Source organism: Pseudonaja textilis, chromosome 1 (assembly GCF_049901715.1).
Source record: "Pseudonaja textilis isolate UNSWEBS1 chromosome 1, rPseTex1.2, whole genome shotgun sequence".
NCBI classification, from domain to species: Eukaryota; Metazoa; Chordata; class Lepidosauria; order Squamata; family Elapidae; genus Pseudonaja; species Pseudonaja textilis.
The window spans coordinates 1,393,677-1,416,500 of record NC_141990.1 but is presented as its reverse complement, the minus strand read 5'-3'; the positions used below and the strand labels follow the sequence as shown (position 1 = coordinate 1,416,500).

The window sequence follows — 22,824 nt, the reverse complement described above, 5'->3', positions numbered from 1 at the left end:
AACTACTCTTGGGGAAGAAGGCCTACTACAAACTGAGGTGGCAGCCAGGATCAATGCAGCGTGGGGCAAATGGAAGTCCGTCACGGGCGTCCTCTGTGACAAGAAGATGCCGATGCGCCTGAAGGCGAAAATCTATAACTCTGTGGTGCGCCCCGTGGCCATATACGGCGCAGAGTGCTGGCCGGCGACCAAAGAAGTCGAAAGCAGACTCCAGATAATGGAGATGCGAATGCTCCGATGGTCGGTAGGCCTCACCCTACTCGATCGCGTCAGGAGCGAAGAAGTGCGTAGACGGTTCAACGTCGTGCCCATCCCCACGGTCATGAGGCAGTCCCGGCTACGATGGTTCGGCCACGTGAGCCGCGCCAAGGAAGAATCCATCATCAAATCTGTAATGAAGGTGACTGTCGGAGGAGCGAGACCGCGTGGTAGACCTAAACAACGCTGGATGGACACGATCAAGGCCGATCTAGAGATCGCGAAGGCAGACCCGACACACGTGGCAGACAGAAAGGTGTGGAAGCAGTACTCAAGGACATTAGCGGACCTCGCCCGAGCGCGAGACAAACGCTGAAGAAAAAGAAGAAGAAGAAGAAGAATAGAATGCAATGCAATGCAATGCAATGCAATGCTATGCTATGCTATGCTATGCTATGCTATGCCATAGTTAGAATTAGAATTGCTAGAATTAATTAGAATTGAATTGAATTGAATAAGGAATAGAATACAATACAATTAGAATTATTAAAATTAGAATTATTACAATGGAATGGAATGATAGAATATAATATCCGAATGAGAATAGAATAGAATAGTATAGAACAGAACAGAATAGCAATAAGAGAAGAAAAGAGAGGAGAAGAGAAGAGAAGAGAACTAACCAAGAAGAGAAGCAACCTGAATTAAGGAGCAATTTCCTGACAGTGAGAACAATTCATCAGTGGAATAACTCCCCTCCAGAAGTTGTGGGTGCTCCCAACACTGGAGGCTCTTAAGAAAAGACAGGGCAGTATCCTAGGGTCTCCTGCTTGAGCAGGGGGTTGGACTAGAAGACCTCCAAGGTCCCTTCCAGCTCTACTCCATTCTAATTCTCTCCAGCCTGCATGGATTGCCTTTATTTATTTGGAAGGTGACTGTTGGTTTTCTGTCTTTATTTTTTTATTTTTTGTTCAATTTACCTAGGTGCCTTTGTGCCTCCTTACGCACCTTCCCAGCTCTGTTGGTTGGTCCCTCCACCCCAGTCGCCGTTTCTTGGGGGGCGGGGGGTCCGTTGGGGGAAATGAATTGCCCACCCTGTACCTTGATAAGCCAGAAAGGGTTGGGGGGGCCCTCGCCCGCCTCTCGTGCACTCCCCCCTCCGGTCTCCCGAGGCGCATCGTCCCCAGCCTCCCGCTGCATTCATATTCATGGGACTTCTCTCCGCCAGCGTTTGACCTTGTGCGTTGTGCGCGGCTCTCCTTGAGGGGCACACAGCCATTTACACACCAACACTTGTCACCGGTCGTCTCGAGGGGCTCCCGGGGGCCTCGGGGAGGACAGGCAGGAATGACAGCTGACAGATCTGGCCCCAGTTACGCCCGTGTTGCAGTAACGGAGCTGCCGGCCAAGGGGCAGGCAGCCTGGCTGGCGGGAAGACCAGGGCTGGGCCGGGGTTGGTTTCAATCGGTTCGCACCGGTTGAACTGAACCGGTGGTTAAATGGTTGGCTGGTCCCACTCCTTCCAGGAGCCCCCACCTGCCCCGTTTGGGCTCCCAGGGAGGCCTATTAGGCCCAAAATGGGGTGCAAAGGGGTGTAGTGTGCCCCCCCACAGCCTGATTTTGCTCCCAGGAGGCTTCAGGGAGGCCCACTAGGCCCAAAACGGGGTGCGGGGGGGTGCAGCGTTGCTCCCTGCACCCCACCTTTGCTCCCAGCGGGGTGCACGAGGCCGAGTGCTGCCTGTCACACACACCCCTGGCCACGCCCACCCTGGCCACGCCCACCCAGCCGATCATTAAGGCAGAGAACCGGTCGTTAAATGATTTGAATCCCACCACACCGGGGCGAGGAAAGGGAGCCCTGGACTTACGACTGCCCCGGAGGCTGCCCCCTCACTCCACCTTTCCATGGCTAAGTGAGACGTTGGTTCAAGGAGTTTGGCCCCGTTGTACGACGCTTCCTGCTGCCATCATTAAGCGAATCCCTGCCCTTGTGAAATTAGTCCCCTGTTGTCGAGGCAATCCAACTCCCCCGTCGATGGAAGGGGCACCGTCATAAAGCTGTAACGGTCGGGTGGAAAAAGAGCTATATGTTGCTTCTTTTCGGCGATGTAACTTTGAATGGTCACTAAACGAAGTGTTGCAACTCAGACTAGCTGTAGTTAAAATTTAACGTATGGCACTGAGACTCTGATTTCATTATAAGTCCGTTCTCCAACTGAGGTGAAATCCACAGAATTCTGGGGGTGGAGAGGGAGGTACCACAAAACTATAAAAATTGGGTTTTGCAGCATTAACAAATGAACAAATCAACAGAGAGTTGGACGGGACCTTGTGGGTCATCTAGTCCAACCCCCTGCTCAAGGCAACCAGGGCAAAAAAAGAAGGGGGGGCTTGGAAAATCGGGTACAGCTCATTGACTTGCTTAGCAGCGGAAATTCCAGTCGTAAGTCAAGAAGCACATGTATAAAGGATGGCTCTCAATAAAGTTGATTGATCAATCCTTACTGGAGGGTTGTTTCATCCCCATTGAAAGCAAATCAAAGATTTTCAGAAGTGAATTCCTGCTCCTGCAGGTGTTAAGTGAATCACACAGTTGTCTAGCAAATCTGGCTACCTCCATTGACTTCGCTCGCCTGAAGCCACCTGAGAAGGTTCCAGAAAAGGGTTGAAGGTGTCACATGACCCTGGCAACCATCATCAATCAAATCAATCAATTGACCAGTGTCTGAATTTTGATCACCTGATGTTGTGCCCCTGTTGGAGTCTGACTCCGAGGGCGAGGAGGAACAGCCGACAGGGAGTGGGAGTGTGGCTCCGGAGGTTGTGGAGGAGGCTGGGGAAGGGTAGAGGCCGGTTGAGCAGTCAGAGGAGGACCCAGGCCCATCCCCTCCCCATCCTAGGGCACGCAGGGAGGAGAGGATAAGGGAGAAACGTGCATTGCATGGTCTATGGGAGAGGAAGAGGCCCTGATCCCCTTCATGGGCTGCAGCTGGGAGGACTGTTTAAAAGGACAAACTGCGCATGGGCCCAGTGCTGGAAGCGAAGCGTGAAATAATTCTAGTGAAATAATTCTTATCTGAGTTCTTACCTTCCCAGTGTGTGTATTTCGATATCTGTGGACGTCTTCAAGCCCCGATCCTGCCTGGTCTCACTAATTGCTTCAGTGTGGTTTGTGTGTGGGGTTTTTTTTTCTATTTATCATTTATATGTATTTGGAGTTTGACCGGCATTTCTTCCTTTTCACAACTGTTTGCGGGGGAGTTTTTTTCTCTCCAGTCAATGATAATTGGAGCTTTGAAGCCAAGTTGAAGGAATTAAAGGGACTTCACCTATTTTTGTGACTTGGTTGCTTTTGTATCCCACCCTGGGTCATCCCACCACTGCTATCGCAGCCCCCATTAAAAGTTGTGGTTGTCAAGCATCCCTGGGCATCCGGAGATAGATGCCACGTTGCAAAGATTAAAGCAGGGGTCCCCATCCACCGGTCCGGGGACCGGTACCGGTCCGTGGAACAATTTCTACCGGGCCACCGTTTTGCTGGGCGCCGCCATCTTGTTTTGATGAAAAAGTGCTTCCGGTGAGCTTTTCTGGTTGGAAAGCGGCATTTGGGTGCTGAAAGAATCCACGCGCCTTAGTTTCATCGAGGGGGGGGGCGGCTTCGAACGAAACTCAGGCGCGAGGATTCTTTCAGCACGCATGGCAAGGCGAGCCGAGCGACCGTCGCGAAGCCGTCGCGAAGCCCATCGACACAGGTACAAAGGAGGAGTTGAAGGTGGCGGGGAGAAGCGGGGGACGGCTGGCTGGCCGGTTGCTCGGCTCGCCTTGCCATGCGCGCTGATGCCGGTACCGGGCCGTGGATGATTTTGTGATGCCAGTACCGGGCCACGGCACAAAAACAGGTTGGGGACCACTGGATTAAAGGGTAGCAGCTGCAGAGTTGGACTCGGGGTCAAGCAGCTAGGAGCGGAGTGTGGAGTATCTGGTCTCCATCGCAGTGTTTGCCAACTTCAGCCACTTTAAGACAGGTGGACTTCAACTCCCAGAATTCCCCAGCCAGCAAAGATGGCTGGGGAATTCTGGGAGTTGAAGTCCACAATTAATAAAAGCTTGTCTGGCTGGGGAATTCTGGGAGTTGAAGTCACAATTAATAAAAGCTTGTCTGACTGGGGAATTCTGGGAGTTGAAGTCCACAATTAATAAAAGCTTGTCTGGCTGGGGAATTCTGGGAGTTGAAGTCCACAATTAATAAAAGCTTGTCTGGCTGGGGAATTCTGGGAGTTGAAGTCCACAATTAATAAAAGCTTGTCTGGCTGGGGAATTCTGGGAGTTGAAGTCCACAATTAATAAAAGCTTGTCTGGCTGGGGAATTCTGGGAGTTGAAGTCCACAATGAATAAAAGCTTGTCTGGCTGGGGAATTCTGGGAGTTGAAGTCCACAAGGAATAAAAGCTTGTCTGGCTGGGGAATTCTGGGAGTTGAAGTCCACAAGGAATAAAAGCTTGTCTGGCTGGGGAATTCTGGGAGTTGAAGTCCACAATTAATAAAAGCTTGTCTGGCTGGGGAATTCTGGGAGTTGAAGTCCACAATTAATAAAAGCTTGTCTGGCTGGGGAATTCTGGGAGTTGAAGCCCACAATTAATAAAAGCTTGTCTGGCTGGGGAATTCTGGGAGTTGAAGTCCACCAGTCTTAAAAGTTCCCAAGTTGGATACCTCTTGCTATGAGGTCTCTTAGCGGGTTGGACTAGAAGACCTCCACAAGGTCCCTTCCAAACTCTCGTCATTCTGTAAAGTCACCCTAGCTAAGAACCACCGGAGTTTGCAGGGATGAAACGCCCTGCAGGGATGACCTGTGGCACACGAAGCCCACCCCCCCTTTGTCCCATCTAGAGTTTTCCTGCCTGTCAATCAATTTAATTGGGTGACCTGTCAGTGCTGATGGTGGAGACCTTCCGTTTGGCCCCTTCCAGCTAACCTACGCTTCTTCCTGCTCCACGGGTGCATTTATTGATTGGAGAGGGACAGGGGCTCCCCCAGGGTGCCTTTAAGCAGCCCCCTCCCCTTCCCAGGCCTCTGAGGGTCCCCCTCCCTCTCCCCAGGGGTTGCAGCCACCCATATGATGCCCAACATTCGGGCTTCAACACAATGTGATGACCCAAAGGGGCGTGGCACAAAGGCAACCCAGTCACATAAGTTAGGAGAGTCCCTTTATTATCTCCAATTTTGCCCCCAATGTCCAGGTGACCTTCTGGGCTGGAGAAAAAAACTCTCCCCAAAACAGCCTTTAAGTGGAGGAAATTCAGTCCGAAAACAAAATTACGTACAAACTGCAACTAAAAATCCACACAACCCACAAGCTGCAGCAATGAACTGGACAGGGCAGGAGAAGGAATTGCAGACTTTGAAAGGCCAACAAAACTCACACAATTGGGAAGATGCCAGGAACCCAGATAAGCCTCAAGGATACAAGATAAATTCATGATTTCCTCCCAAGAACTTTGCTGTGCGTAGCTTCCCTTTTAAAACACTGTGTTCCCAGCTGCGGTTAATGAAGGGAATCAGGGCCCTTTCCTCCCCCGTAAGCTGCGCAACTCACGTTGCTCCCTTCTCCGTTCCTCCCTGTGTGCTCTAGGATAAAGAAGCGGTGGGCCTCGGTCTTCCTCTGAACTCCCTCTCCCTTGTTCTACCACTTCCCTGCTCTGCCCAGTCAGACTTTGCCCTTCCCCAGACAGACAGAGAGAGATGAGAGAGAGAAAGGGAGAGAGAGAGAGGCAGAGAGGGATAGATAGATGGACGATGGGTGGACAGACAGAGATGATGGATGATAGGATGGATGGATGGGTGGATGGATGGATGGATGGATGGATGGATGGATAGATAGATCAGACAGACAGACAGACACATGAGAGAGAGAGAGAGAAAGGGAGAAAGAGAGAGGGGGATGGATGGATGGACGGACCTGATGGATAGATAGACAGATAGACAGAGATGATGGATGATAGGATGAATGGATGAACGGAGACAGATGGAGGGACAGATGGATAAATAGATATAGATAGATAGATAGATAGATAGATAGATAGATAGATAGATAGATAGATAGACAGACAGACAGACAGACAGACAGACAGACAGACATAGATAGATGATAGATGGGTAGATGGGTAGATGGGTAGATAGAGAGAGAGAGAGAGAGAGAGAGAGAGAGACAGACAGACAGATAGACATAGATGGGTGGGTAGATAGATTAGATAGATAGATAGATAGATAGATAGATAGATAGATAGATAGATAGATAGATAGATAGATAGATAGAGATGGATAGAGATAGATACAGATGGATGGATAGATAGATAGATAGATAGATAGATAGATAGATAGATAGATAGAGAGATAGAGATAGAGAGATAGAGAGAGAGAGAGAGAGAGAGAGAGAGAGAGAGACAGACAGACAAACAGACAGGGATAGATAGATAGATAGATAGATAGATAGATAGATAGATAGATAGATAGAGAGAGAGAGAGAGAGAGAGACAGACAGACAGACAGACAGACAGACAGACAGACATAGATGATAGATGGGTAGATGGGTAGATAGATAGATAGATAGATAGATAGATAGATAGATAGATAGATAGATAGATAGATAGATAGATAGATGATAGATAGATAGATAAATGATAGATAGATAGATAGATAGATGATAGATAGATAGATAGATAGATAGATAGATGATAGATAGATGATAGATAGATAGATAGATAGATAGATGATAGATAGATGATAGATAGATAGATAGATAGATAGATAGATAGATAGATAGATAGATGATAGATAGATAGATAGATAGATAGATAGATAGATAGATAGATAGATATGGCAGGCAATGGATGTGGTGTCTCTGGGTTCTTGCTGCCTAGGAAGAGAAGAGCGCCCCTCCCTCCCTCCCTCCCTCCCCCCACCTAAGAGCCTCGCCTGCCAGCTCCCGCCTCTTCTTGCCAGCTGTCCAAAACTCTGGCCAGGTGGCCGCACCAGCCTGGCGCTTTCCCATTAATTAAATGTTGTTTTTTTCCACCACTCATTGAACCGCCTTTATGGCCATTGTGGGACTCCCAAGATTAGCAGGGTTAACAGCCGGCAGGGGAGCCGCACCGGGCCAGCTCCAGTCCGGCTCCCTCGCTCGGCCAGGCGCGGCGGCGGCGGCAGCTGCTCCCTTCCTCCAGTTCAGCCTGGATGGACCAACCCCCCAGGCAGCAATATTCCTCTTTCTTTCTTTCTTTCTTTCTTTCTTTCTTTCTTTCTTTCTTTCTTTCTTTCTTTCTTTCTTTCTTTCTTTCTTTCCTCCTTTCTTTCTTTCTTCCTTCCTTTCTTCCTTTCTTTCCTCTTTCTTTCTTTCCTTCTCTCTTTCTTTCCTCCTTTCTTTCCTTCTCTCTTTCTTTCCTTGTCTCTTTCTTTCTGTCTTTCTTTCTTCTTTTCCTTCTCTTTCCTTCTTTCTTTCTTTCTCTTTCATTCTCTTTCCTTCCTTCTTTCTTTCCTTCTGTCTCTTTCTTTCCTCTCTTTCTCTCTCCTCTTTCTTTCTCTTTCTTTCTTTTTCATTTCCTTCTCTCTCTCTTTCCCTCCCTCCTTCCCTCCCTCCCTCTCTCTTTCTTTCCTTTTCTTTCCTTCTGTCTCTTTCTTTCCTCCTTTCTTTCCTTCTCTCTTTCTTTCCTTCTCTTTCTTTCTTTCCTTCTCTCTTTCTTTCTTTCCTTGTCTCTTTCTTTCTTTCTCTCTGTCTTACTTTCTTCCTTCTTTTACTTCTCTTTCCTTCTTTCTTTCTTTTTCTTTCTTTTCTTTCTGTCTTTCTTTCTTTCTTTCTTTCTTTCTTTCTTTCTTTCTTTCTTTCTTTCTTTCTTTCTTTCTTTCTTTCTTTCTTTCTTTCTTTCTCTCTCTCTCTCTCTTTCTTTCTTTTTCCTTTCCTTCTCTCTCTCCCTCTTTCCCTCCCTCCTTCCCTCCCTCCCTCCCTCTCTCTTTCCTGGCTAGAGAATCCTGCCAAATTCTGAACACCGTGGCTATGGCAAAGGCGCACTTAACTGTGGGGCCGTGAACTCAGCGCCAACGCCAACACCTTGGCTTCCCAGAGCAGCCAGCTTGGGCCTCGGACTTGTTTTTCTCATTCTGAAAAAATGGGTACAGCAAGACTCAGTGAGTGCACAGCGAGGACAATTAACCAGGGTAACCGCTTGCCACCAGAAGTCGTGGTTGCTCCCTCACTGGAGGTGTGTAAGAAGAGAGTGGACAGCCATTGGTCGGGAATGGTCTAGTGGGGGAGAGGGGGCTCGACTAGAAGACCTCCAGGGTGCCTTCCAGCTCTACCCATTATCCCCACCTGGAGGGATAACCAGCCCATGTGCCTGTGGCTGGAAGAGGCCGACTTCATGGACTTCTGGCACGGCTCCGTTCGCAGCTCAGCGCTCCCTGACTCGAGAGACCGATTTTCGGCAGAAACTTTAATTAGGGATTTTTATTCTCTTTGATCTGGCAGCAACACCTGGGCGTCGGGGGGCTGGAAGGGGGGAGCTCCTGGCTGGTTGGGGAGGGGACTTCAGTGAAGGGGGGAGGGGGGCACAGACCAGCAATAGCAAATATTTGGGGGCTGGGTGGGGTGGGGGAGCTTTTCCTCTCTGCTCCTGCAGGGTTTCAAATGAGGTTTAGCTGTGTCAGAAAATCACGGGGCCTTGAAGGTCCTCCAGTCCAGCCCCCTGTTCCAATTTTGTCAATTTTTAAAACATGTCAACTTCAACTCCCAGAATTTCCCAGCCAGCAGAGCATGGAATTTGAACTTAAAGCTGGGGGATTCTGGGAGTGGAAGCCCACACCTCTTAAGGCATAATGGCTGGGGGATTCTGGGAGTGGAAGCCCACACCTCTTAAAGCATCCTGGCTGGGGATTCTGGGAGTGGAAGTCCTCCCCTCTTAAAGCAGGCTGGCTGGGGATTCTGGGAGTGGAAGCCCTCCCTCTTAAAGCATCCTGGCTGGGGGATTCTGGGAGTGGAAGTCCTCCCCTTTTAAAGCAGGCTGCCTGGGGGATTCTGGGAGTGGAAGCCCACCCTCTTAAAGCATCCTGGCTGGGGATTCTGGGAGTGGAAGTCCACCCTCTTAAAGCAGGCTGGCTGGGGATTCTGGGAGTGGAAGTCCTCCTCTTAAAGCATCCTGGCTGGGGATTCTGGGAGTGGAAGTCCTCCCCTCTTAAAGCAGGCTGCCTGGGGATTCTGGGAGTGGAAGCCCACCCCTCTTAAAGCATCCTGGCTGGGGATTCTGGGAGTGGAAGTCCACCCCTCTTAAAGCAGGCTGGCTGGGGGATTCTGGGAGCGGAAGTCCTCCCTCTTAAAGCAGGCTGGCTGGGGGATTCTGGGAGTGGAAGTCCTCCCCTCTTAAAGCATCCTGGCTGGGGGATTCTGGGAGTGGAAGCCCACCTCCATAAATTGTCCAGGTTTGGAAAATCGCTGTTCCAGGACCATCCCAAGCAGGCTCTGAAATAACCAGCAGTTCCCTCTTCCAGCCTCTGGTTCTTTCAGGCAGACTGCTCTTAAACATAGAAGCTCCATTGACGGGAGGGAACAAATTAAATTTGCAAGGAGAAATTCAGAGCCCCTCGCGATGCCCCTGCGACATCCTGCAGACATGAATGTCGGGCCAGGCGTCCTTTTTATGTAAGTGTTAAATTTGGGTTCGTTTAAATTTATGACCAATGGCCTCGGCTCTCAAGAGGTGCTGTGAGGATGAATGGGAAGAGGGTCTCTAAATGAAGGGGTGGTTTCATGCAGACTCCCCTGTGGGGGGCTGATAGGTGAGCTAATTACTCACACACACACACACACACACACACACACACACACAGAGTGGCTGAGCAGAGACGGCTAAATCAATGGCTTTGTTTATCCTCATTGGGCCAGTGACAACATCGTTCCAGGGTGTCAAGAGGGCCCCCATTAACGTCAGCAGAGAGGTGGGGAGTCATAACTGCATCTGCACTAGTGAAGAACCTGCGGACACGGAGGAGGAGGAGGAGGAGGAGGAGGAGGAGGAGGAGGAGGAGGAGGAAGGAAAAGACTGTGGGGTTCTTGTTACTCTATGAACCTGGTTGTTTTCTTGCAGACGTTTTATGGCCCAACTAAGGCAACGTCATCAGGGATAGAAGAGAGAGGGGTTTGCAGAGAGGAGGAGGAGGAGAAAGAGGAGGAGGAAGAGGAAGAGGAGGAGGAAAGGAAGGGGAAAAGGAGCCAGAGGAGGACAAGGGAGAGGAGGAAGAGCAGGGGAGGGGAGGAGGGGAACTAGAAGGGGAGGAAGAGGAGAAAGAGGAGCAGGAGGAGGAAGAGGAGGGGAAGGGTAAAAGGAGGAGAATGAGGAAGAGGAGGAGGAGAGGAGGAGGAGGAGTGGCAGAATTATGGGATCCTTGGTACTGTCAGAGATTTCGTGACCCAACTAGGGAACATCATCTATGTTCTGTTCCATTCCATTCCATTCCATATTATTCCATTCTATTCTCTATTCTATTCTATTCTATTCTATTCTATTCCTTTATTCCATTCCATTCCATTCCATTCTATTCTATTCTTTTCTATTCTATTCCATTCCATATTATTCTATTCTATTCTCTATTATATTCTATTCCTTTATTCTATTCTATTCTCTATTCTATTCTATTCCTTTATTCTATGCTATTCTATTCTCTATTCTATTCCTTTATTCTATCCTATGCTCTATTCTATTCTATCCTATTCTCTATTCTGTTCTATTCTATTCTATTCTTTTCTTTATCTATTCTATTCCATTCCATTCCTTTCCTTTCCTTTCCTTTCCTTTCCTTTCCTTTCCTTTCCTTTCCTTTATTCCTATTCCTATTCTATCCTTATTCTATGCTATCCTATCTCATAGCATTCCCTCCCTTCTTCTCTCCCGTTCTAGAAAAAGGAAGAATCGGGAGTTAATGAGCCGCGGCAGCCCCCAGTGACTGCGGGACACCCCACTAATCCTCCTCTTTAAACCCGAAAAGGAACCCTGGCGCCTTTCCGTATAAACTCATTAACTTTTACGGCGTAATAAATGGATTCTATTAAAGTATAATTCGCTCCGTGCTGGGGGCGAGTTCACCTCTGGAAGCCTCCGCGGCAGCTGTCCGTCACCTCCCACGCCGCCCCTCCCCACGGCCCCCCCCTCCAGGCATGCGAGGAGCCCCCCCCCGCCACCCCGGATGCCCCCCCACACACCCCTTTCCAGGCTGGGGGGGTGGGGAGGGGGCTTCTCGGCCAGCTGCCCGCAGAGATGCGGCTCCAAAGCGGCCAGGCAGCCTCCGTCCCAGCTCTGCTTTGGAGAGGCCACCCAGAGATCATCTCGTCCAGCCCCCCCTTCCCCCGCTCCTCTGCAGATCTGGGAGCCTGGTTCTTCCCCGGGTCCAGCAGGTGAATTCTGCCTTCCCTGGTCCGAATGTTGTCTCTCACAGTGGCAGAAATCCATGCTCGGTGGTCTGGATACAGATGTGGCTCTGTCCAAGGAGGTGGCATCCTCGGGGCTGGGAAGGGGAAGGGGAGGAGGAGGGAAAGGGGAAGGGAAGGAAAGAAAAGAAAGAAGGAAGAGGGAGGAGAGGAGAAAGGAGGGAGAAGGAAAAGGGAAGGGGAAAGGAAAGGAAAGGAAAGGAAAGGAAAGGAAAGGAAAGGAAAGGATGGAAAGGAAAGGAAAGGAAGGAAGGAAGGAAAGGAAAGGAAAGGAAAGGAAAGGAAAGGAAGGAAGGAAGGAAGGAAGGAAGGAAGGAAGGAAGGAAGGAAGGAAGGAAGGAAGGGGAAGGAAGGGAAGGGAAGGGAAGGGAAGGAAGGGAAGGGAAGGAAAGGAAAGGAAAGGAAGAGAGGAGATGAAAGGAAAGGAAAGGATGGAAAGGATGGAAAGGAAGGAAGGAAGGAAGGAAAGGAAAGGAAAGGAAAGGAAAGGAGAGTTGGTAGCCCGGTTGTTAAGTGAAGCAGGCTTCCTTCTTTGACTTTGCTTGTCCAGGACGCAAGAGGGGACCGCTCGCAAACCGTCATAAGTACATGCCAGTTGCCAAGCCTTTTGATTTTGCTCACGTGACCATGGGGAGGGGGCAAAGGTCGTGTGAAAAAATAGTCATCAAGTCACCTTTTTTTTTAAAAAAGTACCGTTTTTGGTCACTAAATGTTGTAAAGTCGAGGTCAGGGGTGGGATTCAAAAATTTTTAACGACTGGTTCTGTGGGTGTGGCTAGGTGGGCGTGGCTTTGTGACTGGGTGGGTGTGGCTATTCATAAGGCTGCAGCCGAAGAGCCCCCTCCCCTCTCCCTTCCTGAACCGGCACTTGGAAGGAACGGGGTTCTGTCTCTTTCCCACCCTCCCCCACAAAAACGGGGGCAGTGGGGAGGGGGAAAGCCATGTCAGCCCCTCCCCCACCCCCTGCAGCTGCCTCCACCAGCAAAGGAGGCCAAACCCACCAGGGAGGCATTTTTGATGGCTCATTACCGGCTAATGAAAGCAGTTTTGCATTTAGCTTAATGGCTCTAAATGGCGCACAACTTAGTTGGTAATCATGGGAATGCGGGAAACCAGGGCCTGTTTTAAGCCACCTTGACTGCAGCAGCATCCTCTGGGGGGGGGACTCCACGCCTCCCTTAAGAGAGGGCTTCGGGGGCATGTGCAGAGATCTTTCTGGGGGTGTGGGGGGGCTCTTTTTCAGAAGGAAGGGATCTCTGAGAGGCGAGGTGCAAACTTGAACCCGGCGTTTTTCAATCTTGGCAATTTTAAGAGGGGAGGGCTTCCGCTCCCAGAATCCCCTAGCTGGCACGTTGAAGTCCACATCCCTTAAAGCATTGTAGCTCGGGAATTCTGGGAATCATTTGTAAGCGATAACCACATATTGCATATTAACTTATTTGCTGGATGCACGAGCTTCCCTACGAAACTATGTGGTCAGGCTTAGTTTTTGGAGAGGAAAATAAGGGGGGAAAAATTCTGCATCCATCGGTATTCATCTGGCTAGGGTCCTGTCAGCGTGTGTGAGAAAGTGGAGGGCTGTTTGGAAACTGAAAGAGTATTGCTGTGTGAGCAAGGAGGAGACAGCAAGGAGCCTGGGCGTGGCTTAGCTCAACTGCTCTGTACTAAAGCTGGTTGGTGCTCTAAAAACCGAAACTCCTCTGCTTGTGTTTTGCCTTTGGAAGAGATTTCTTTTTTTTCAGGTGGGGAGGGGGAGTAGAACTCCTTAGCATCAGAGCGTGTTAATAATAATAATAACAACAGCAATAATAATACTAATAATAATAGCAAAAGCAGCAATAATAATAATAATAATAATAGCAAAAGCAATAATAATAATAATAATAATAATAATAATAATAATAATAATAATAATAATAATAATAATAATATCTAGGAAATACTCTAAATGCTCTGAGGGTCCTTTCGCAAAATCCTTTCTTAGGGAGCCCCTAGAAGCCGAGAGGAACCGACGGGCCAAATTTCAAGGTTTCAGTTTCCAAACAGCCCTCCACTTTACGGTGCTGGAGATTTTTATGATGATGCGTGAGGAATAATTTCGCTTGCATGTATATAGAGATATTTACTTTTCAATCCATTGTCCCAAGGATGCTTTTTGGGACCAAAACCTGGATGGCTGAGAATCTCTGCAGACCTTCAATGAATGAATGAACTCTCATAGTTCCTGCAGCAACCGGGGGCTGGAATAGATGGCCTCTGAGGGGTCCCTCCGCCCTTAGCCTTCCACGACTCCGCTCACCAACCTCTCCCTCTCTTCTTCTTCTTCCCCCCGCCTTTCCCCTCTGCAGGCTTCTCCCACGAGGACCCCCAGGCGGCTGCCAGCTCCGAGGCCGAAAGGACGGCGCCCCCCACCCGTGACCACCCGGCACGCGGGGCCCCCTTCACCACCACAGCGCCCACCCTGAAGTTGCTCAACCACCACCCGTTGCTGGAGGGCTTCTTCCCCGAGGAGCCCCCACCCGGCTCGCAGCCGGACGCCCTCCTCGCCTGGACGGCGACCCCCCGACGCCGCTCACCCGCCCCGGGCCCAGCCGCGACCCCGACTCCGCCGGCCGGGGCTCCAGCTTCAGGGCCCGCGGGCGCCGCTAGTCCTGCCTCTGCCCGGGACCCGCAGCCGTCGCGCTTCTCCCCGGTTCCTCCCAGGGCCCACAACAAGCAGGGGCCCGAGACCCCCGCACCTGCACCTGTGGCAGGTAAGGGCAAGGAGGAGGGAGGAAGGGGGTGAATTTTTTGGGGGCGGTCTTCCAAGCAGGGAGGCTCCTAGCTGGACTGAAGCATCCCAGAGAAGATTTTGGAAGTGGGTGGGAGCTTCATCACTTGAGACTTTCCGGACAAATGGACTTTCATTTGTTACAAATGGTGTAGGGTCTCCTGCTTGGGAGGCGGGTTGGACTAGATGACCTACAAGGTCCCTTCCGACTCTGTTAATCCGTTATGGTTCTGTTATTCAGAAGTTTGTGAGAGCTTCATCCCTGGAGGCTTTCAAGAAGAGACTGGGCTGCCCACCTGTCAGAAATGGTATAGGGTCTCATGCTGGGGAGGGGGGTTAGACTAGATGACCTACAAGGTCCCTTCCGACTCTGTTAATCCGTTACGATTCTGTTATTCAGAAGTTTGTGAGAGCTTCATCCCTGGAGGCTTTCAAGAAGAGACTGGACTGCCATCAGTCAGGAATGGTGTAGGGTCTCCTGCTTGGGCGGGGGTTGGACTAGATGACCTACAAGGTCCCTTCGGATTCTGTTGATCTGTTATGATTCTGTTATTCAGAAGTTTGTGAGAGCTTCATCCCTGGAGGCTTTCAAGAAGAGACAGGACTGGCCATCTGTCAGAAATGGTGCCGGGGGTGTCCCCTGCTTGGGAGGGGGTTGGACTAGATGACCTCCAAGGTCCCTTCCAACCTCTGTTAACGTGCTATCGTTCTGTTATTGTGGGAGCTTCATCCCTGGAGGCTTTCAAGAAGAGACTGGACTGGCCATCTGTCAGCAATGGTGCCGGGTCTCCAGCTTGGGTGGAGGGTTGGACTAGATGACCTACAAGGTCCCTTCCAACTCTGTTATGATTCTGTTATTCAGAAGTTTGTGAGAGCTTCATCCCTGGAGGCTTTCAAGAAGAGACCGGACTGCCCATCTGTCAGAAATGGTGCGGGGTGTGTGTCCTCTGCTTGGGGGTTGGACTAAATGACCCCCAAGGTCCCTTTCAACCTCTGTTAACCTGCTATTGTTCTGTTATTGTGGGAGCTTCATCCCTGGAGGCTTTCAAGAAGAGACTGGACTGCCCATCTGTCAGAAATGGTGCCAGGTCTCCTGCTTGGGTGGAGGGTTGGACTAGATGACCTACAAGGTCCCTTCCAACTCTGTTATGATTCTGTTATTCAGAAGTTTGTGAGAGCTTCATCCCTGGAGGCTTTCAAGAAGAGACTGGACTGCCGTGCATCAGAAATGGTGTGTGGGGGGTCTCCTGCTTGGGCGGAGGGGGTTGGACTAGATGACCTCCAAGGTCCCTTCTAAACTCTCTTAATCTGAAGAACCGTGAGGCAGAGATGATCCAGGCTGGGGGACAAGAGGGAGGGGTTTCCTAGTGAGTTGGAGGAGGCCCTCCCCTCCGCCCCAGGAGCCAGGAAAGAATTTCAGGAAGCGGGGGTTAAAAGTGGGGCAGTGGAGACAGCTTGCCACCGGAAGTTGTCAATACTCCATCCCTGGAGGTTTCCAAGAAGAGGCTGTCAAATTGTATAGGGCCCAGGGGTCACCGAGCTTTTGGACCTCAGGGACCCCCAAACTCATCATTTTAAATCCCGCGGACCAGAGGCCCTGGGAGAACCCCCCAAAAAAGTCTGCAGGAAAATTTCCCACCCCGTTTTCCTACCGATCGATCGTTCTTTATTTGGGATCGCAGGATCCCGTCTCTAGCTCTGTTCTCAGCGGGAGAGAGAGAGAGAGAGAGACATTTGGCTTCGTGCAAGGAAAACAGCAGAAGCCGCAGAAGTCTTTCTTTCTCTCCCCCAAACTCCACCAGAAATGAGTCTTTGTGAGTCTCTTGGGGCAGGAGGCCTTGCAGGGTCCCCAAGACTCATTTCTGGGGGAGTTTGGGGGAGAGAAAGAAAGAAACAATAGGTACCAACTCAAGGTTAATTGCACCAAACTTGATTGCAGGAAATACGACTTCAGCCACAGAGGGGTCAATGTCTGGAATCCTCTACCTGACTCTGTGGTTTCTTCCCCAAACCCCAAAAACTTTAACCGTAGACTGTCTACTATTGACCTCACCCCTTTCCTAAGAGGCCTGTAGCGGGGTGTGCATAAGCGCACCAATCGTGCCTACCGTCCCTGTCCTGTTGTTTCTTTTATTTTTTATTTCTCTTATATGTATCCAAGTATTCATAACTATGTTTTTACTTGTACCTATTATCTTGTAAGCCATTGACAAAAATAAATAAATCAATAAAAATAAAATAAAGTAAAATAAAATAAATAGAATAAAATAAAAGAATAAAGTAAAAAAAGTAAAGTAAAGTAAAATAAAGTAAAATAAAATAAATAGAATAAAATAAAAGAATAAGATAAAATATAAAATAAATAAAATAAAATATAAAATAAATAAAATAAAATATAAAATAAAAAAATATAAAATAAAATAAAATAAAATAAAATACCACCAAAAATTTTTCACGGACCACCAGTGGTCCCCGGCCCCCACTGGTTGGCGACCCCTGGACTAGATGACCTCCAAGGAGCTCTTCTATTCTGATTGGGGGGAAAAAAATCCTTATTCCTGAGCAGGGAAAGATGCTGGAACGGAGCTAATCTTACCTCCTGCTGGGGAATTCTGGGAGTTGAAGTCCGCCGGTCTTAAAAGTCGCTTAAAGTTGGACCCCTCCACGCTGGTCTGGAACAATTTCTCCCGTCTTGGAGCAAATCCCAGATGGCCCAGCTGCTCCTAGCAGAGGCCAATGGCCCCCTCCCCTATTCTTCCTTGTGGGGTGGGGGCTGCTGCTCTGACACCCCCCCGCCCTTGGAAGGGGAGGCCTCCCCCCACACCCGCCCTTAAGGTGGGCGTTCCCTGGCATGGGGAGGGGGTGTCAGTCTTTTTCATTTGAGGCAGTAAAGCTGCTCAGGTGGAAAAATCCAATTTGGGGTTGTTGGCAACTTCCCTGCCGCTCTCGGTTCTGGATGTGAGACCCCCTACATTGAAAAACAGGGTGGAGGGGGGGGGTTGAATGTGGGGTGGGGGACAGACCTGGGTCTTGGTTGCAGGGGGAAGGAAGGGAGCAGGGGGCATAGTTGCCCCCCCCCGTCTTCAAAAGAGGAGAGCAATCAGTCCGCGGAATAGTTTGCATCCGGGAATTGGGGATACTCCATCAAGTGGAGGGTTTGAGAAATAAACCAGACAGCGATTTGACTGGGATGGGATTAAAAACTCCTGCCTTGAGCAGGGGGTTGGACTAGATGACCTCTGAGGTTCCCCCTCCTATCCTGGGATGCTATTATTTAGGGAGGGAGGGAGGGAAAGGGAAAGGAGAGTGGGAGGAAGGAAGAGGGGAAGAAAGGGGAAGGAAAATGGGAGGGAGGGAGGGAGAGGGGAGGAAGGAAGGAAGGAAGGAAGGAAGGAAGGAAGGAAGGAAGGAAGGAAGGAAGGAAGGAAGGAAGGAAGGAAGGAAGGTGAGAGGAAGGAAGGAAGGAAGGAAGGAAGGTGAGAGGAAGGAAGGAAGGAAGGAAGGAAGGAAGGAAGGAAGGTGAGAGGAAGGAAGGAAGGTAGGTAGGTAGGTGAGAGGAAGGGAGGGAGGGAGGAAGGAAAGGAAGGAAGGAAGGAAGGAAGGAAGATGAGAAAGGGAAGAAGAGAAGAAGGAAGGGAAGGAAATGGGGTGGAGGGAGCAAAAAAGCCAGGAAAACAGGAAGGAAGAAAAGAAAGGGAAATGAGGGAAGGAGGGAAGGGGAAGAGAGGAAGGGAATAAAAGAAGGAGGGGGAGAAGAAGGGGAGGAAGGAAGGAGGGAAAGGGAAGAGAAGAAGTGAATGAGGGAAAGGGGGAAACAGAAGGAGAGAGGATGGAAAAGGAAGGAAAGAGGGAAGGAAGGAAAAGGGAAATGAAGGAAGGAGGGAGGATAGAGAGGAAGGGAATAAGAAAAGGGGAAGGGAAGGACAGGAAGGAAGGAAGAGAAAAAGAAGGGAAGGAAAGAGAAGGAGGGAGGAAGGGAAGGGAATAAGAATGGGAACGGAAGGAGGAAGGAAGGAAGATGGGTAGAAGCTCAAATCCAATCCAATGGAATTGCTCACCACCTGAAGTTGTCATTTGTTTGCGATGGTACGAACTCTCACTTTGGGCTGGACTAGAAGACCTCTGGGGGGCCTCCCTCCCAATTCTAGTCATTCTGCTAAGATTCTAAGGGTCTCTTCCTTCCTCTCCCCCCCCCCACCACCCTCCACAAGCAACCTGCAGCTGGAACCTGACCGGACCTCGCGGCTCCCTGGCATCTCCGCTGCCCAGCACCATCCCATCCCAAGATGGCTGGCTGGATTGTGGCTACACCATCTCCGTCTATCCCGGTTACGGCGTGGAGATCCGGGTGAGTTGAGTCCCGACGGGAGAGGGAAGAAGGCCCGTGTGCCTGGCTGGCTTTGGGTGGGAGTAGCTGGCACCCCTCTGGCTCAATCTTTGGAATTGGGTGGGGGGGATCTTGGAGAGTGGGGGGGGGGAAACCTCTCTGGCTTGGGATGGTTCCATGGAGGGTGGGGGGAGGAACAGCCAAGCTTGGCATGAACCAATCAGAGAATTATGGGGAGGGGGAGACAGGGAATCAAACAGCAAAATCCTATTACGTCTGTTCGTTTGAGCAACGGTGTAAAGCGATAGAGGAGGGGTCTTCCAACTTGGCAGCTTTAAGACTCGTGGACTTCAACTCCCAGAATTCCTCCTCCTCCTCCAGTCATGTTAGCTCAGGAATTCTGGGAGTTGAAGTCCACGAGTCTTACAGCTGCCAAGTTGGAAGACCCTTGTTAGAGATAGTCCTTGATTTACAATGGACTCACAATGGAGACCAGAATTTATGTGGCTAAGGAAGACTGTTGTTAAATGAGTGACGTCCACTCTTATGGCTGTTTTTGCCCTGGTTGTTCAGCAAATCATTTCAGTTGTTAAGTGAATATTTGTTAACCTTAAGCACAGACTTCAAGCCACTTTAAGAGGGGTGGGCTTTCACTCCCAGAATCCCCCAGCCGGCATCCTTTAAGAGGGGTGGGCTTCCACTCCCAGAATCCCCCAGCCAGCTTGGTTTAAGAGGGGAGGACTTCCACTCCCAGAATCCCCCACCCAGCCTCCTTTAAGAGGGGAGGACCTCCACTCCCAGAATCCCCCAGCCAGTCTGCTTTAAGAGGGGAGGGCTTCCACTCCCAGAATCCCCCAGCCAGGATGCTTTAAGAGGGGTGGGCTTCCACTCCCAGAATCCCCCATCCAATAGGCTTTACGATCCTGGGAGTGGAAGTCCACCTGTCTTAAAGTGCTCAGGGATGAGAGATGCGCGGTTCTAACCATTAGCACAGCCTCCCCTCCCTCGCATTTCAAGCCCCAGCGGTCACAACAGCTAGGGTGAGGGTCTCATGTCCCGAGGCCCACCCCGAGGCCACGCCCGGTCGCTTCCCTCCGTGGGCACCCCGTTGGAGAAGACCAGACGGATGAGCTTCTGCTGTTCCTACCGGGATGTTGGCATCACCACACACGCACGTACACAAATGGGGCTTGGCTGGAAGCCGCCGCTGGGCACAAGCGGTCTTTCTTGCACCGCGCATGCTGGAGAACGGTGGGTGGCATCTTTGACACGCGAGGCTGTTTGCTCTCCTAATGACAAGCAATGATCGGTCATTAGGCCAGCATGCCTCAGTTTATCTGCACAGGAGGCTTTCGGGGGGCACGGGGGGGGGATGGCATCAGTGCCAGCCACGCTGGAGGGCAAACAAGTCGAGATGTTAACAATTAAGCTCTGTCCTTGATACGGGCATTGCTGGGTGAGTATCCTGGGTGAATCTAGGTTTATGACCGGGAGATGGTGAGTTCTAGGGCCATTTTAACCGGGAAGGCTGGCTGGGCGTGTCTGGATGCATCACTTGGAAGAAGAGACTAGACAATCGTGTGCGTGGAATGGTCTAGGCTCTCCTGTTTGGGCAGGGGGCTGGACTAGAAGACCTCCAAGGTCCCTTCCAACTCGGTTATTCTATTGTTCTACAGAAGGGAGGAAGGGAGGAGGATGAGAAAGAGACGAAGAGGAGAGGAGAAGGAGGGGAAGAAAGAAAATGGTTGGAAACTCATCCAGGAGAGAAGCAACCTGGAATTGAGGAGAAATGTCCTAACAGGGAGGACGGTTAACCGGTGGAACTGCTGGCCACCAGGAGTTGTGGATGCTGGAACACTGGAGGAGTTCTGAAAAGTATAGGAGCAGGGGTTGGACTAGAAGACCTCCAGGGTGCCTGCTATTCTGTAGGATGGCAACTAGGAGAGAAGCAACCCGGAATTAAGGAGAAACGTCCAAACAGAGAGAAACAATTCACCAGTGGAACCGCTGGCCACCAGAAGTTGTGGGGGCCCCATCCCTGGAGGATTTTAACAAGAGACTGGACAGCCACTTGCCTGGAATGGCATAGGGTCTCCTGTTTGAGCAGGGGGGTGGGCTAGAAGACCTCCAAGGTCCCTTCCAGTTTCTATTCTATTCTATTCTATTCTATTCTATTCTATTCTATTCTATTCTATTCTTTCCTGATTCTATTCTAGTCTGTTCTGTTCTGTTCTGTTTTGTTCCTTATTCTGTTCTGTTCTATTCTATTCTATTCTATTCTATTCTATTCTATTCTATATTCTATTCTACTCTACTCTACTCTACTCTACTCTACTCTACTCTACTCTACTCTACTCTACTCTATTCTACTCTATTTTATTCTATTCTATTCTACTCTCTATTCTATTCTATTCTATTCTATTCTATTCTATTCTATTCTATTCTATTCTATTCTATATTCTATTTACTCTACTCTACTCTACTCTATTCTATTCTATTCTACTCTATTCTCTATTCTGTTCTCTATTCTATTCTATACTCAAATATTCTATTCTATTCTATTCTATTCTATTCTAGTCTAGTCTAGTCTAGTCTATTCTTTCCTGATTCTATTCTAGTCTATTCTGTTCTATTCTACTCCCTATTCTAGTTCTAGTCTATTATATTCTTATTCTAGTCTATTCTATTCTATTCTCTATTCTATTCTCTATTCTATTCTATACTCGAATATTCTAGTCTAGTCTAGTCTAGTCTAGTCTAGTCTAGTCTAGTCTAGTCTATTCTTTCCTGATTCTATTCTAGTCTATTCTGTTCTATTCCCTATTCTAGGTTTTAGTCTATCATATTCTTATTCTAGTCTATTCTGTTTCCTATTCTAGTTCTAATTATAATTCTATTCTATTGTAGTATGATTTGGTTGCTTATTGTACCCTATGACTATTATTAAGTGTTGTACCAGATGATTATTGACGAATGGATCCTTTCTTTTATGTACACCGAGATCATTTGCACCAAGACAAATTCCTTCTGTGTCCAATCACACTTGACCAATAAAGAATTCTGTTCTGTTCTATTCTGTTCTATTCTATTCTATTCTATTCTATTCTATTCTATTCTGTTCTGTTCTGTTCTGTTCTGTTCTGTTCTGTTCTATGCTATTCTATTCTGTTCTATTCTATTCTATTCTATTCTATATTCTATATTCTATATTCTATATTCTATATTCTATATTCTATATTCTATATTCTATTCTATTCTGCATCCTATTCTATTCCAATCCCAATTCTAATCCTAATCCTCATTAATTCCACCTTCCTAGGGGCCCTTTGCGGGTGAGGGAGGGGTGGGGTGGCCGGGGGAAGAATTGGTGGGGGGGAGGGGGGGGGCGAGGCCTGCAGGGATGCTGGGAGCTCCGTTGCGAGGGGCCGTCTTCCCCGCATCTCAATGAGGAGCTACAAAGGCAGGCGCCCGGCGGCGTTCGGAGAGGCAGCCAGGCGTGCCATCTTGGCAACACCGCGAAGCAAATGTCAAATCGATCGGCAGTGGCATTCGGCTGACATTTCGACAATGGCTGCTCCCCCTCCCACTTCCAGGCTCCTGGGGCATCATGAGCTCGCCCCAGAGCCCAGCCTCCCCCCCCCACCGCCCCCTCCCCCAAGTGGCACACCTTGCCTCTGGCGGGGGGGGGCGGATGTGGGGGGTCCCTGGGGCACCATCAGCCGAGGACAAAGAGGCATGGTGTAAAACACGAGGAAACACACACGCGCACACACACACACCCCAGGGCTGGGGGAAGGAATCCCTTGGTGCCATTTGTGCGAGTCTGTGTGTGTGTGTGTGTGTGTTGTCAGAGGCCGAAGCTGCCTACCACTGCTCTGGGAGGGAGGGAGGGAAGGAAAAAAGGAAGAAAGGAAGGAAAAATGGAGGGAGGGAAGAAGGATGAAAGGAGCAAGAGGGAGGGAAGGAAGGAAAAAGGGGAAGGAAGGAAGGAAGGAAGGAAGGAAGGAAGGAAGGAAGGAAGGAAGGAAGGAAGGAAGGAAGGAAGGAAGGAAAAATGGAAGGAG

The 22,824-nt window shown here is 49.6% G+C and overlaps 1 protein-coding gene across 1 annotated transcript in view; it reads left to right on the top strand.

Annotated features, from left to right (window-relative positions):
- The window catches only part of SEZ6 (seizure related 6 homolog), a 117,692-nt gene that overhangs the window by 66,603 nt on the left and 28,265 nt on the right, over positions 1–22,824 (top strand). Inside the window, 2 exon segments of the mRNA XM_087922930.1 lie at positions 14,012–14,416; positions 18,645–18,781. Coding sequence (XP_087779056.1) covers positions 14,012–14,416; positions 18,645–18,781 — 542 coding nt within the window.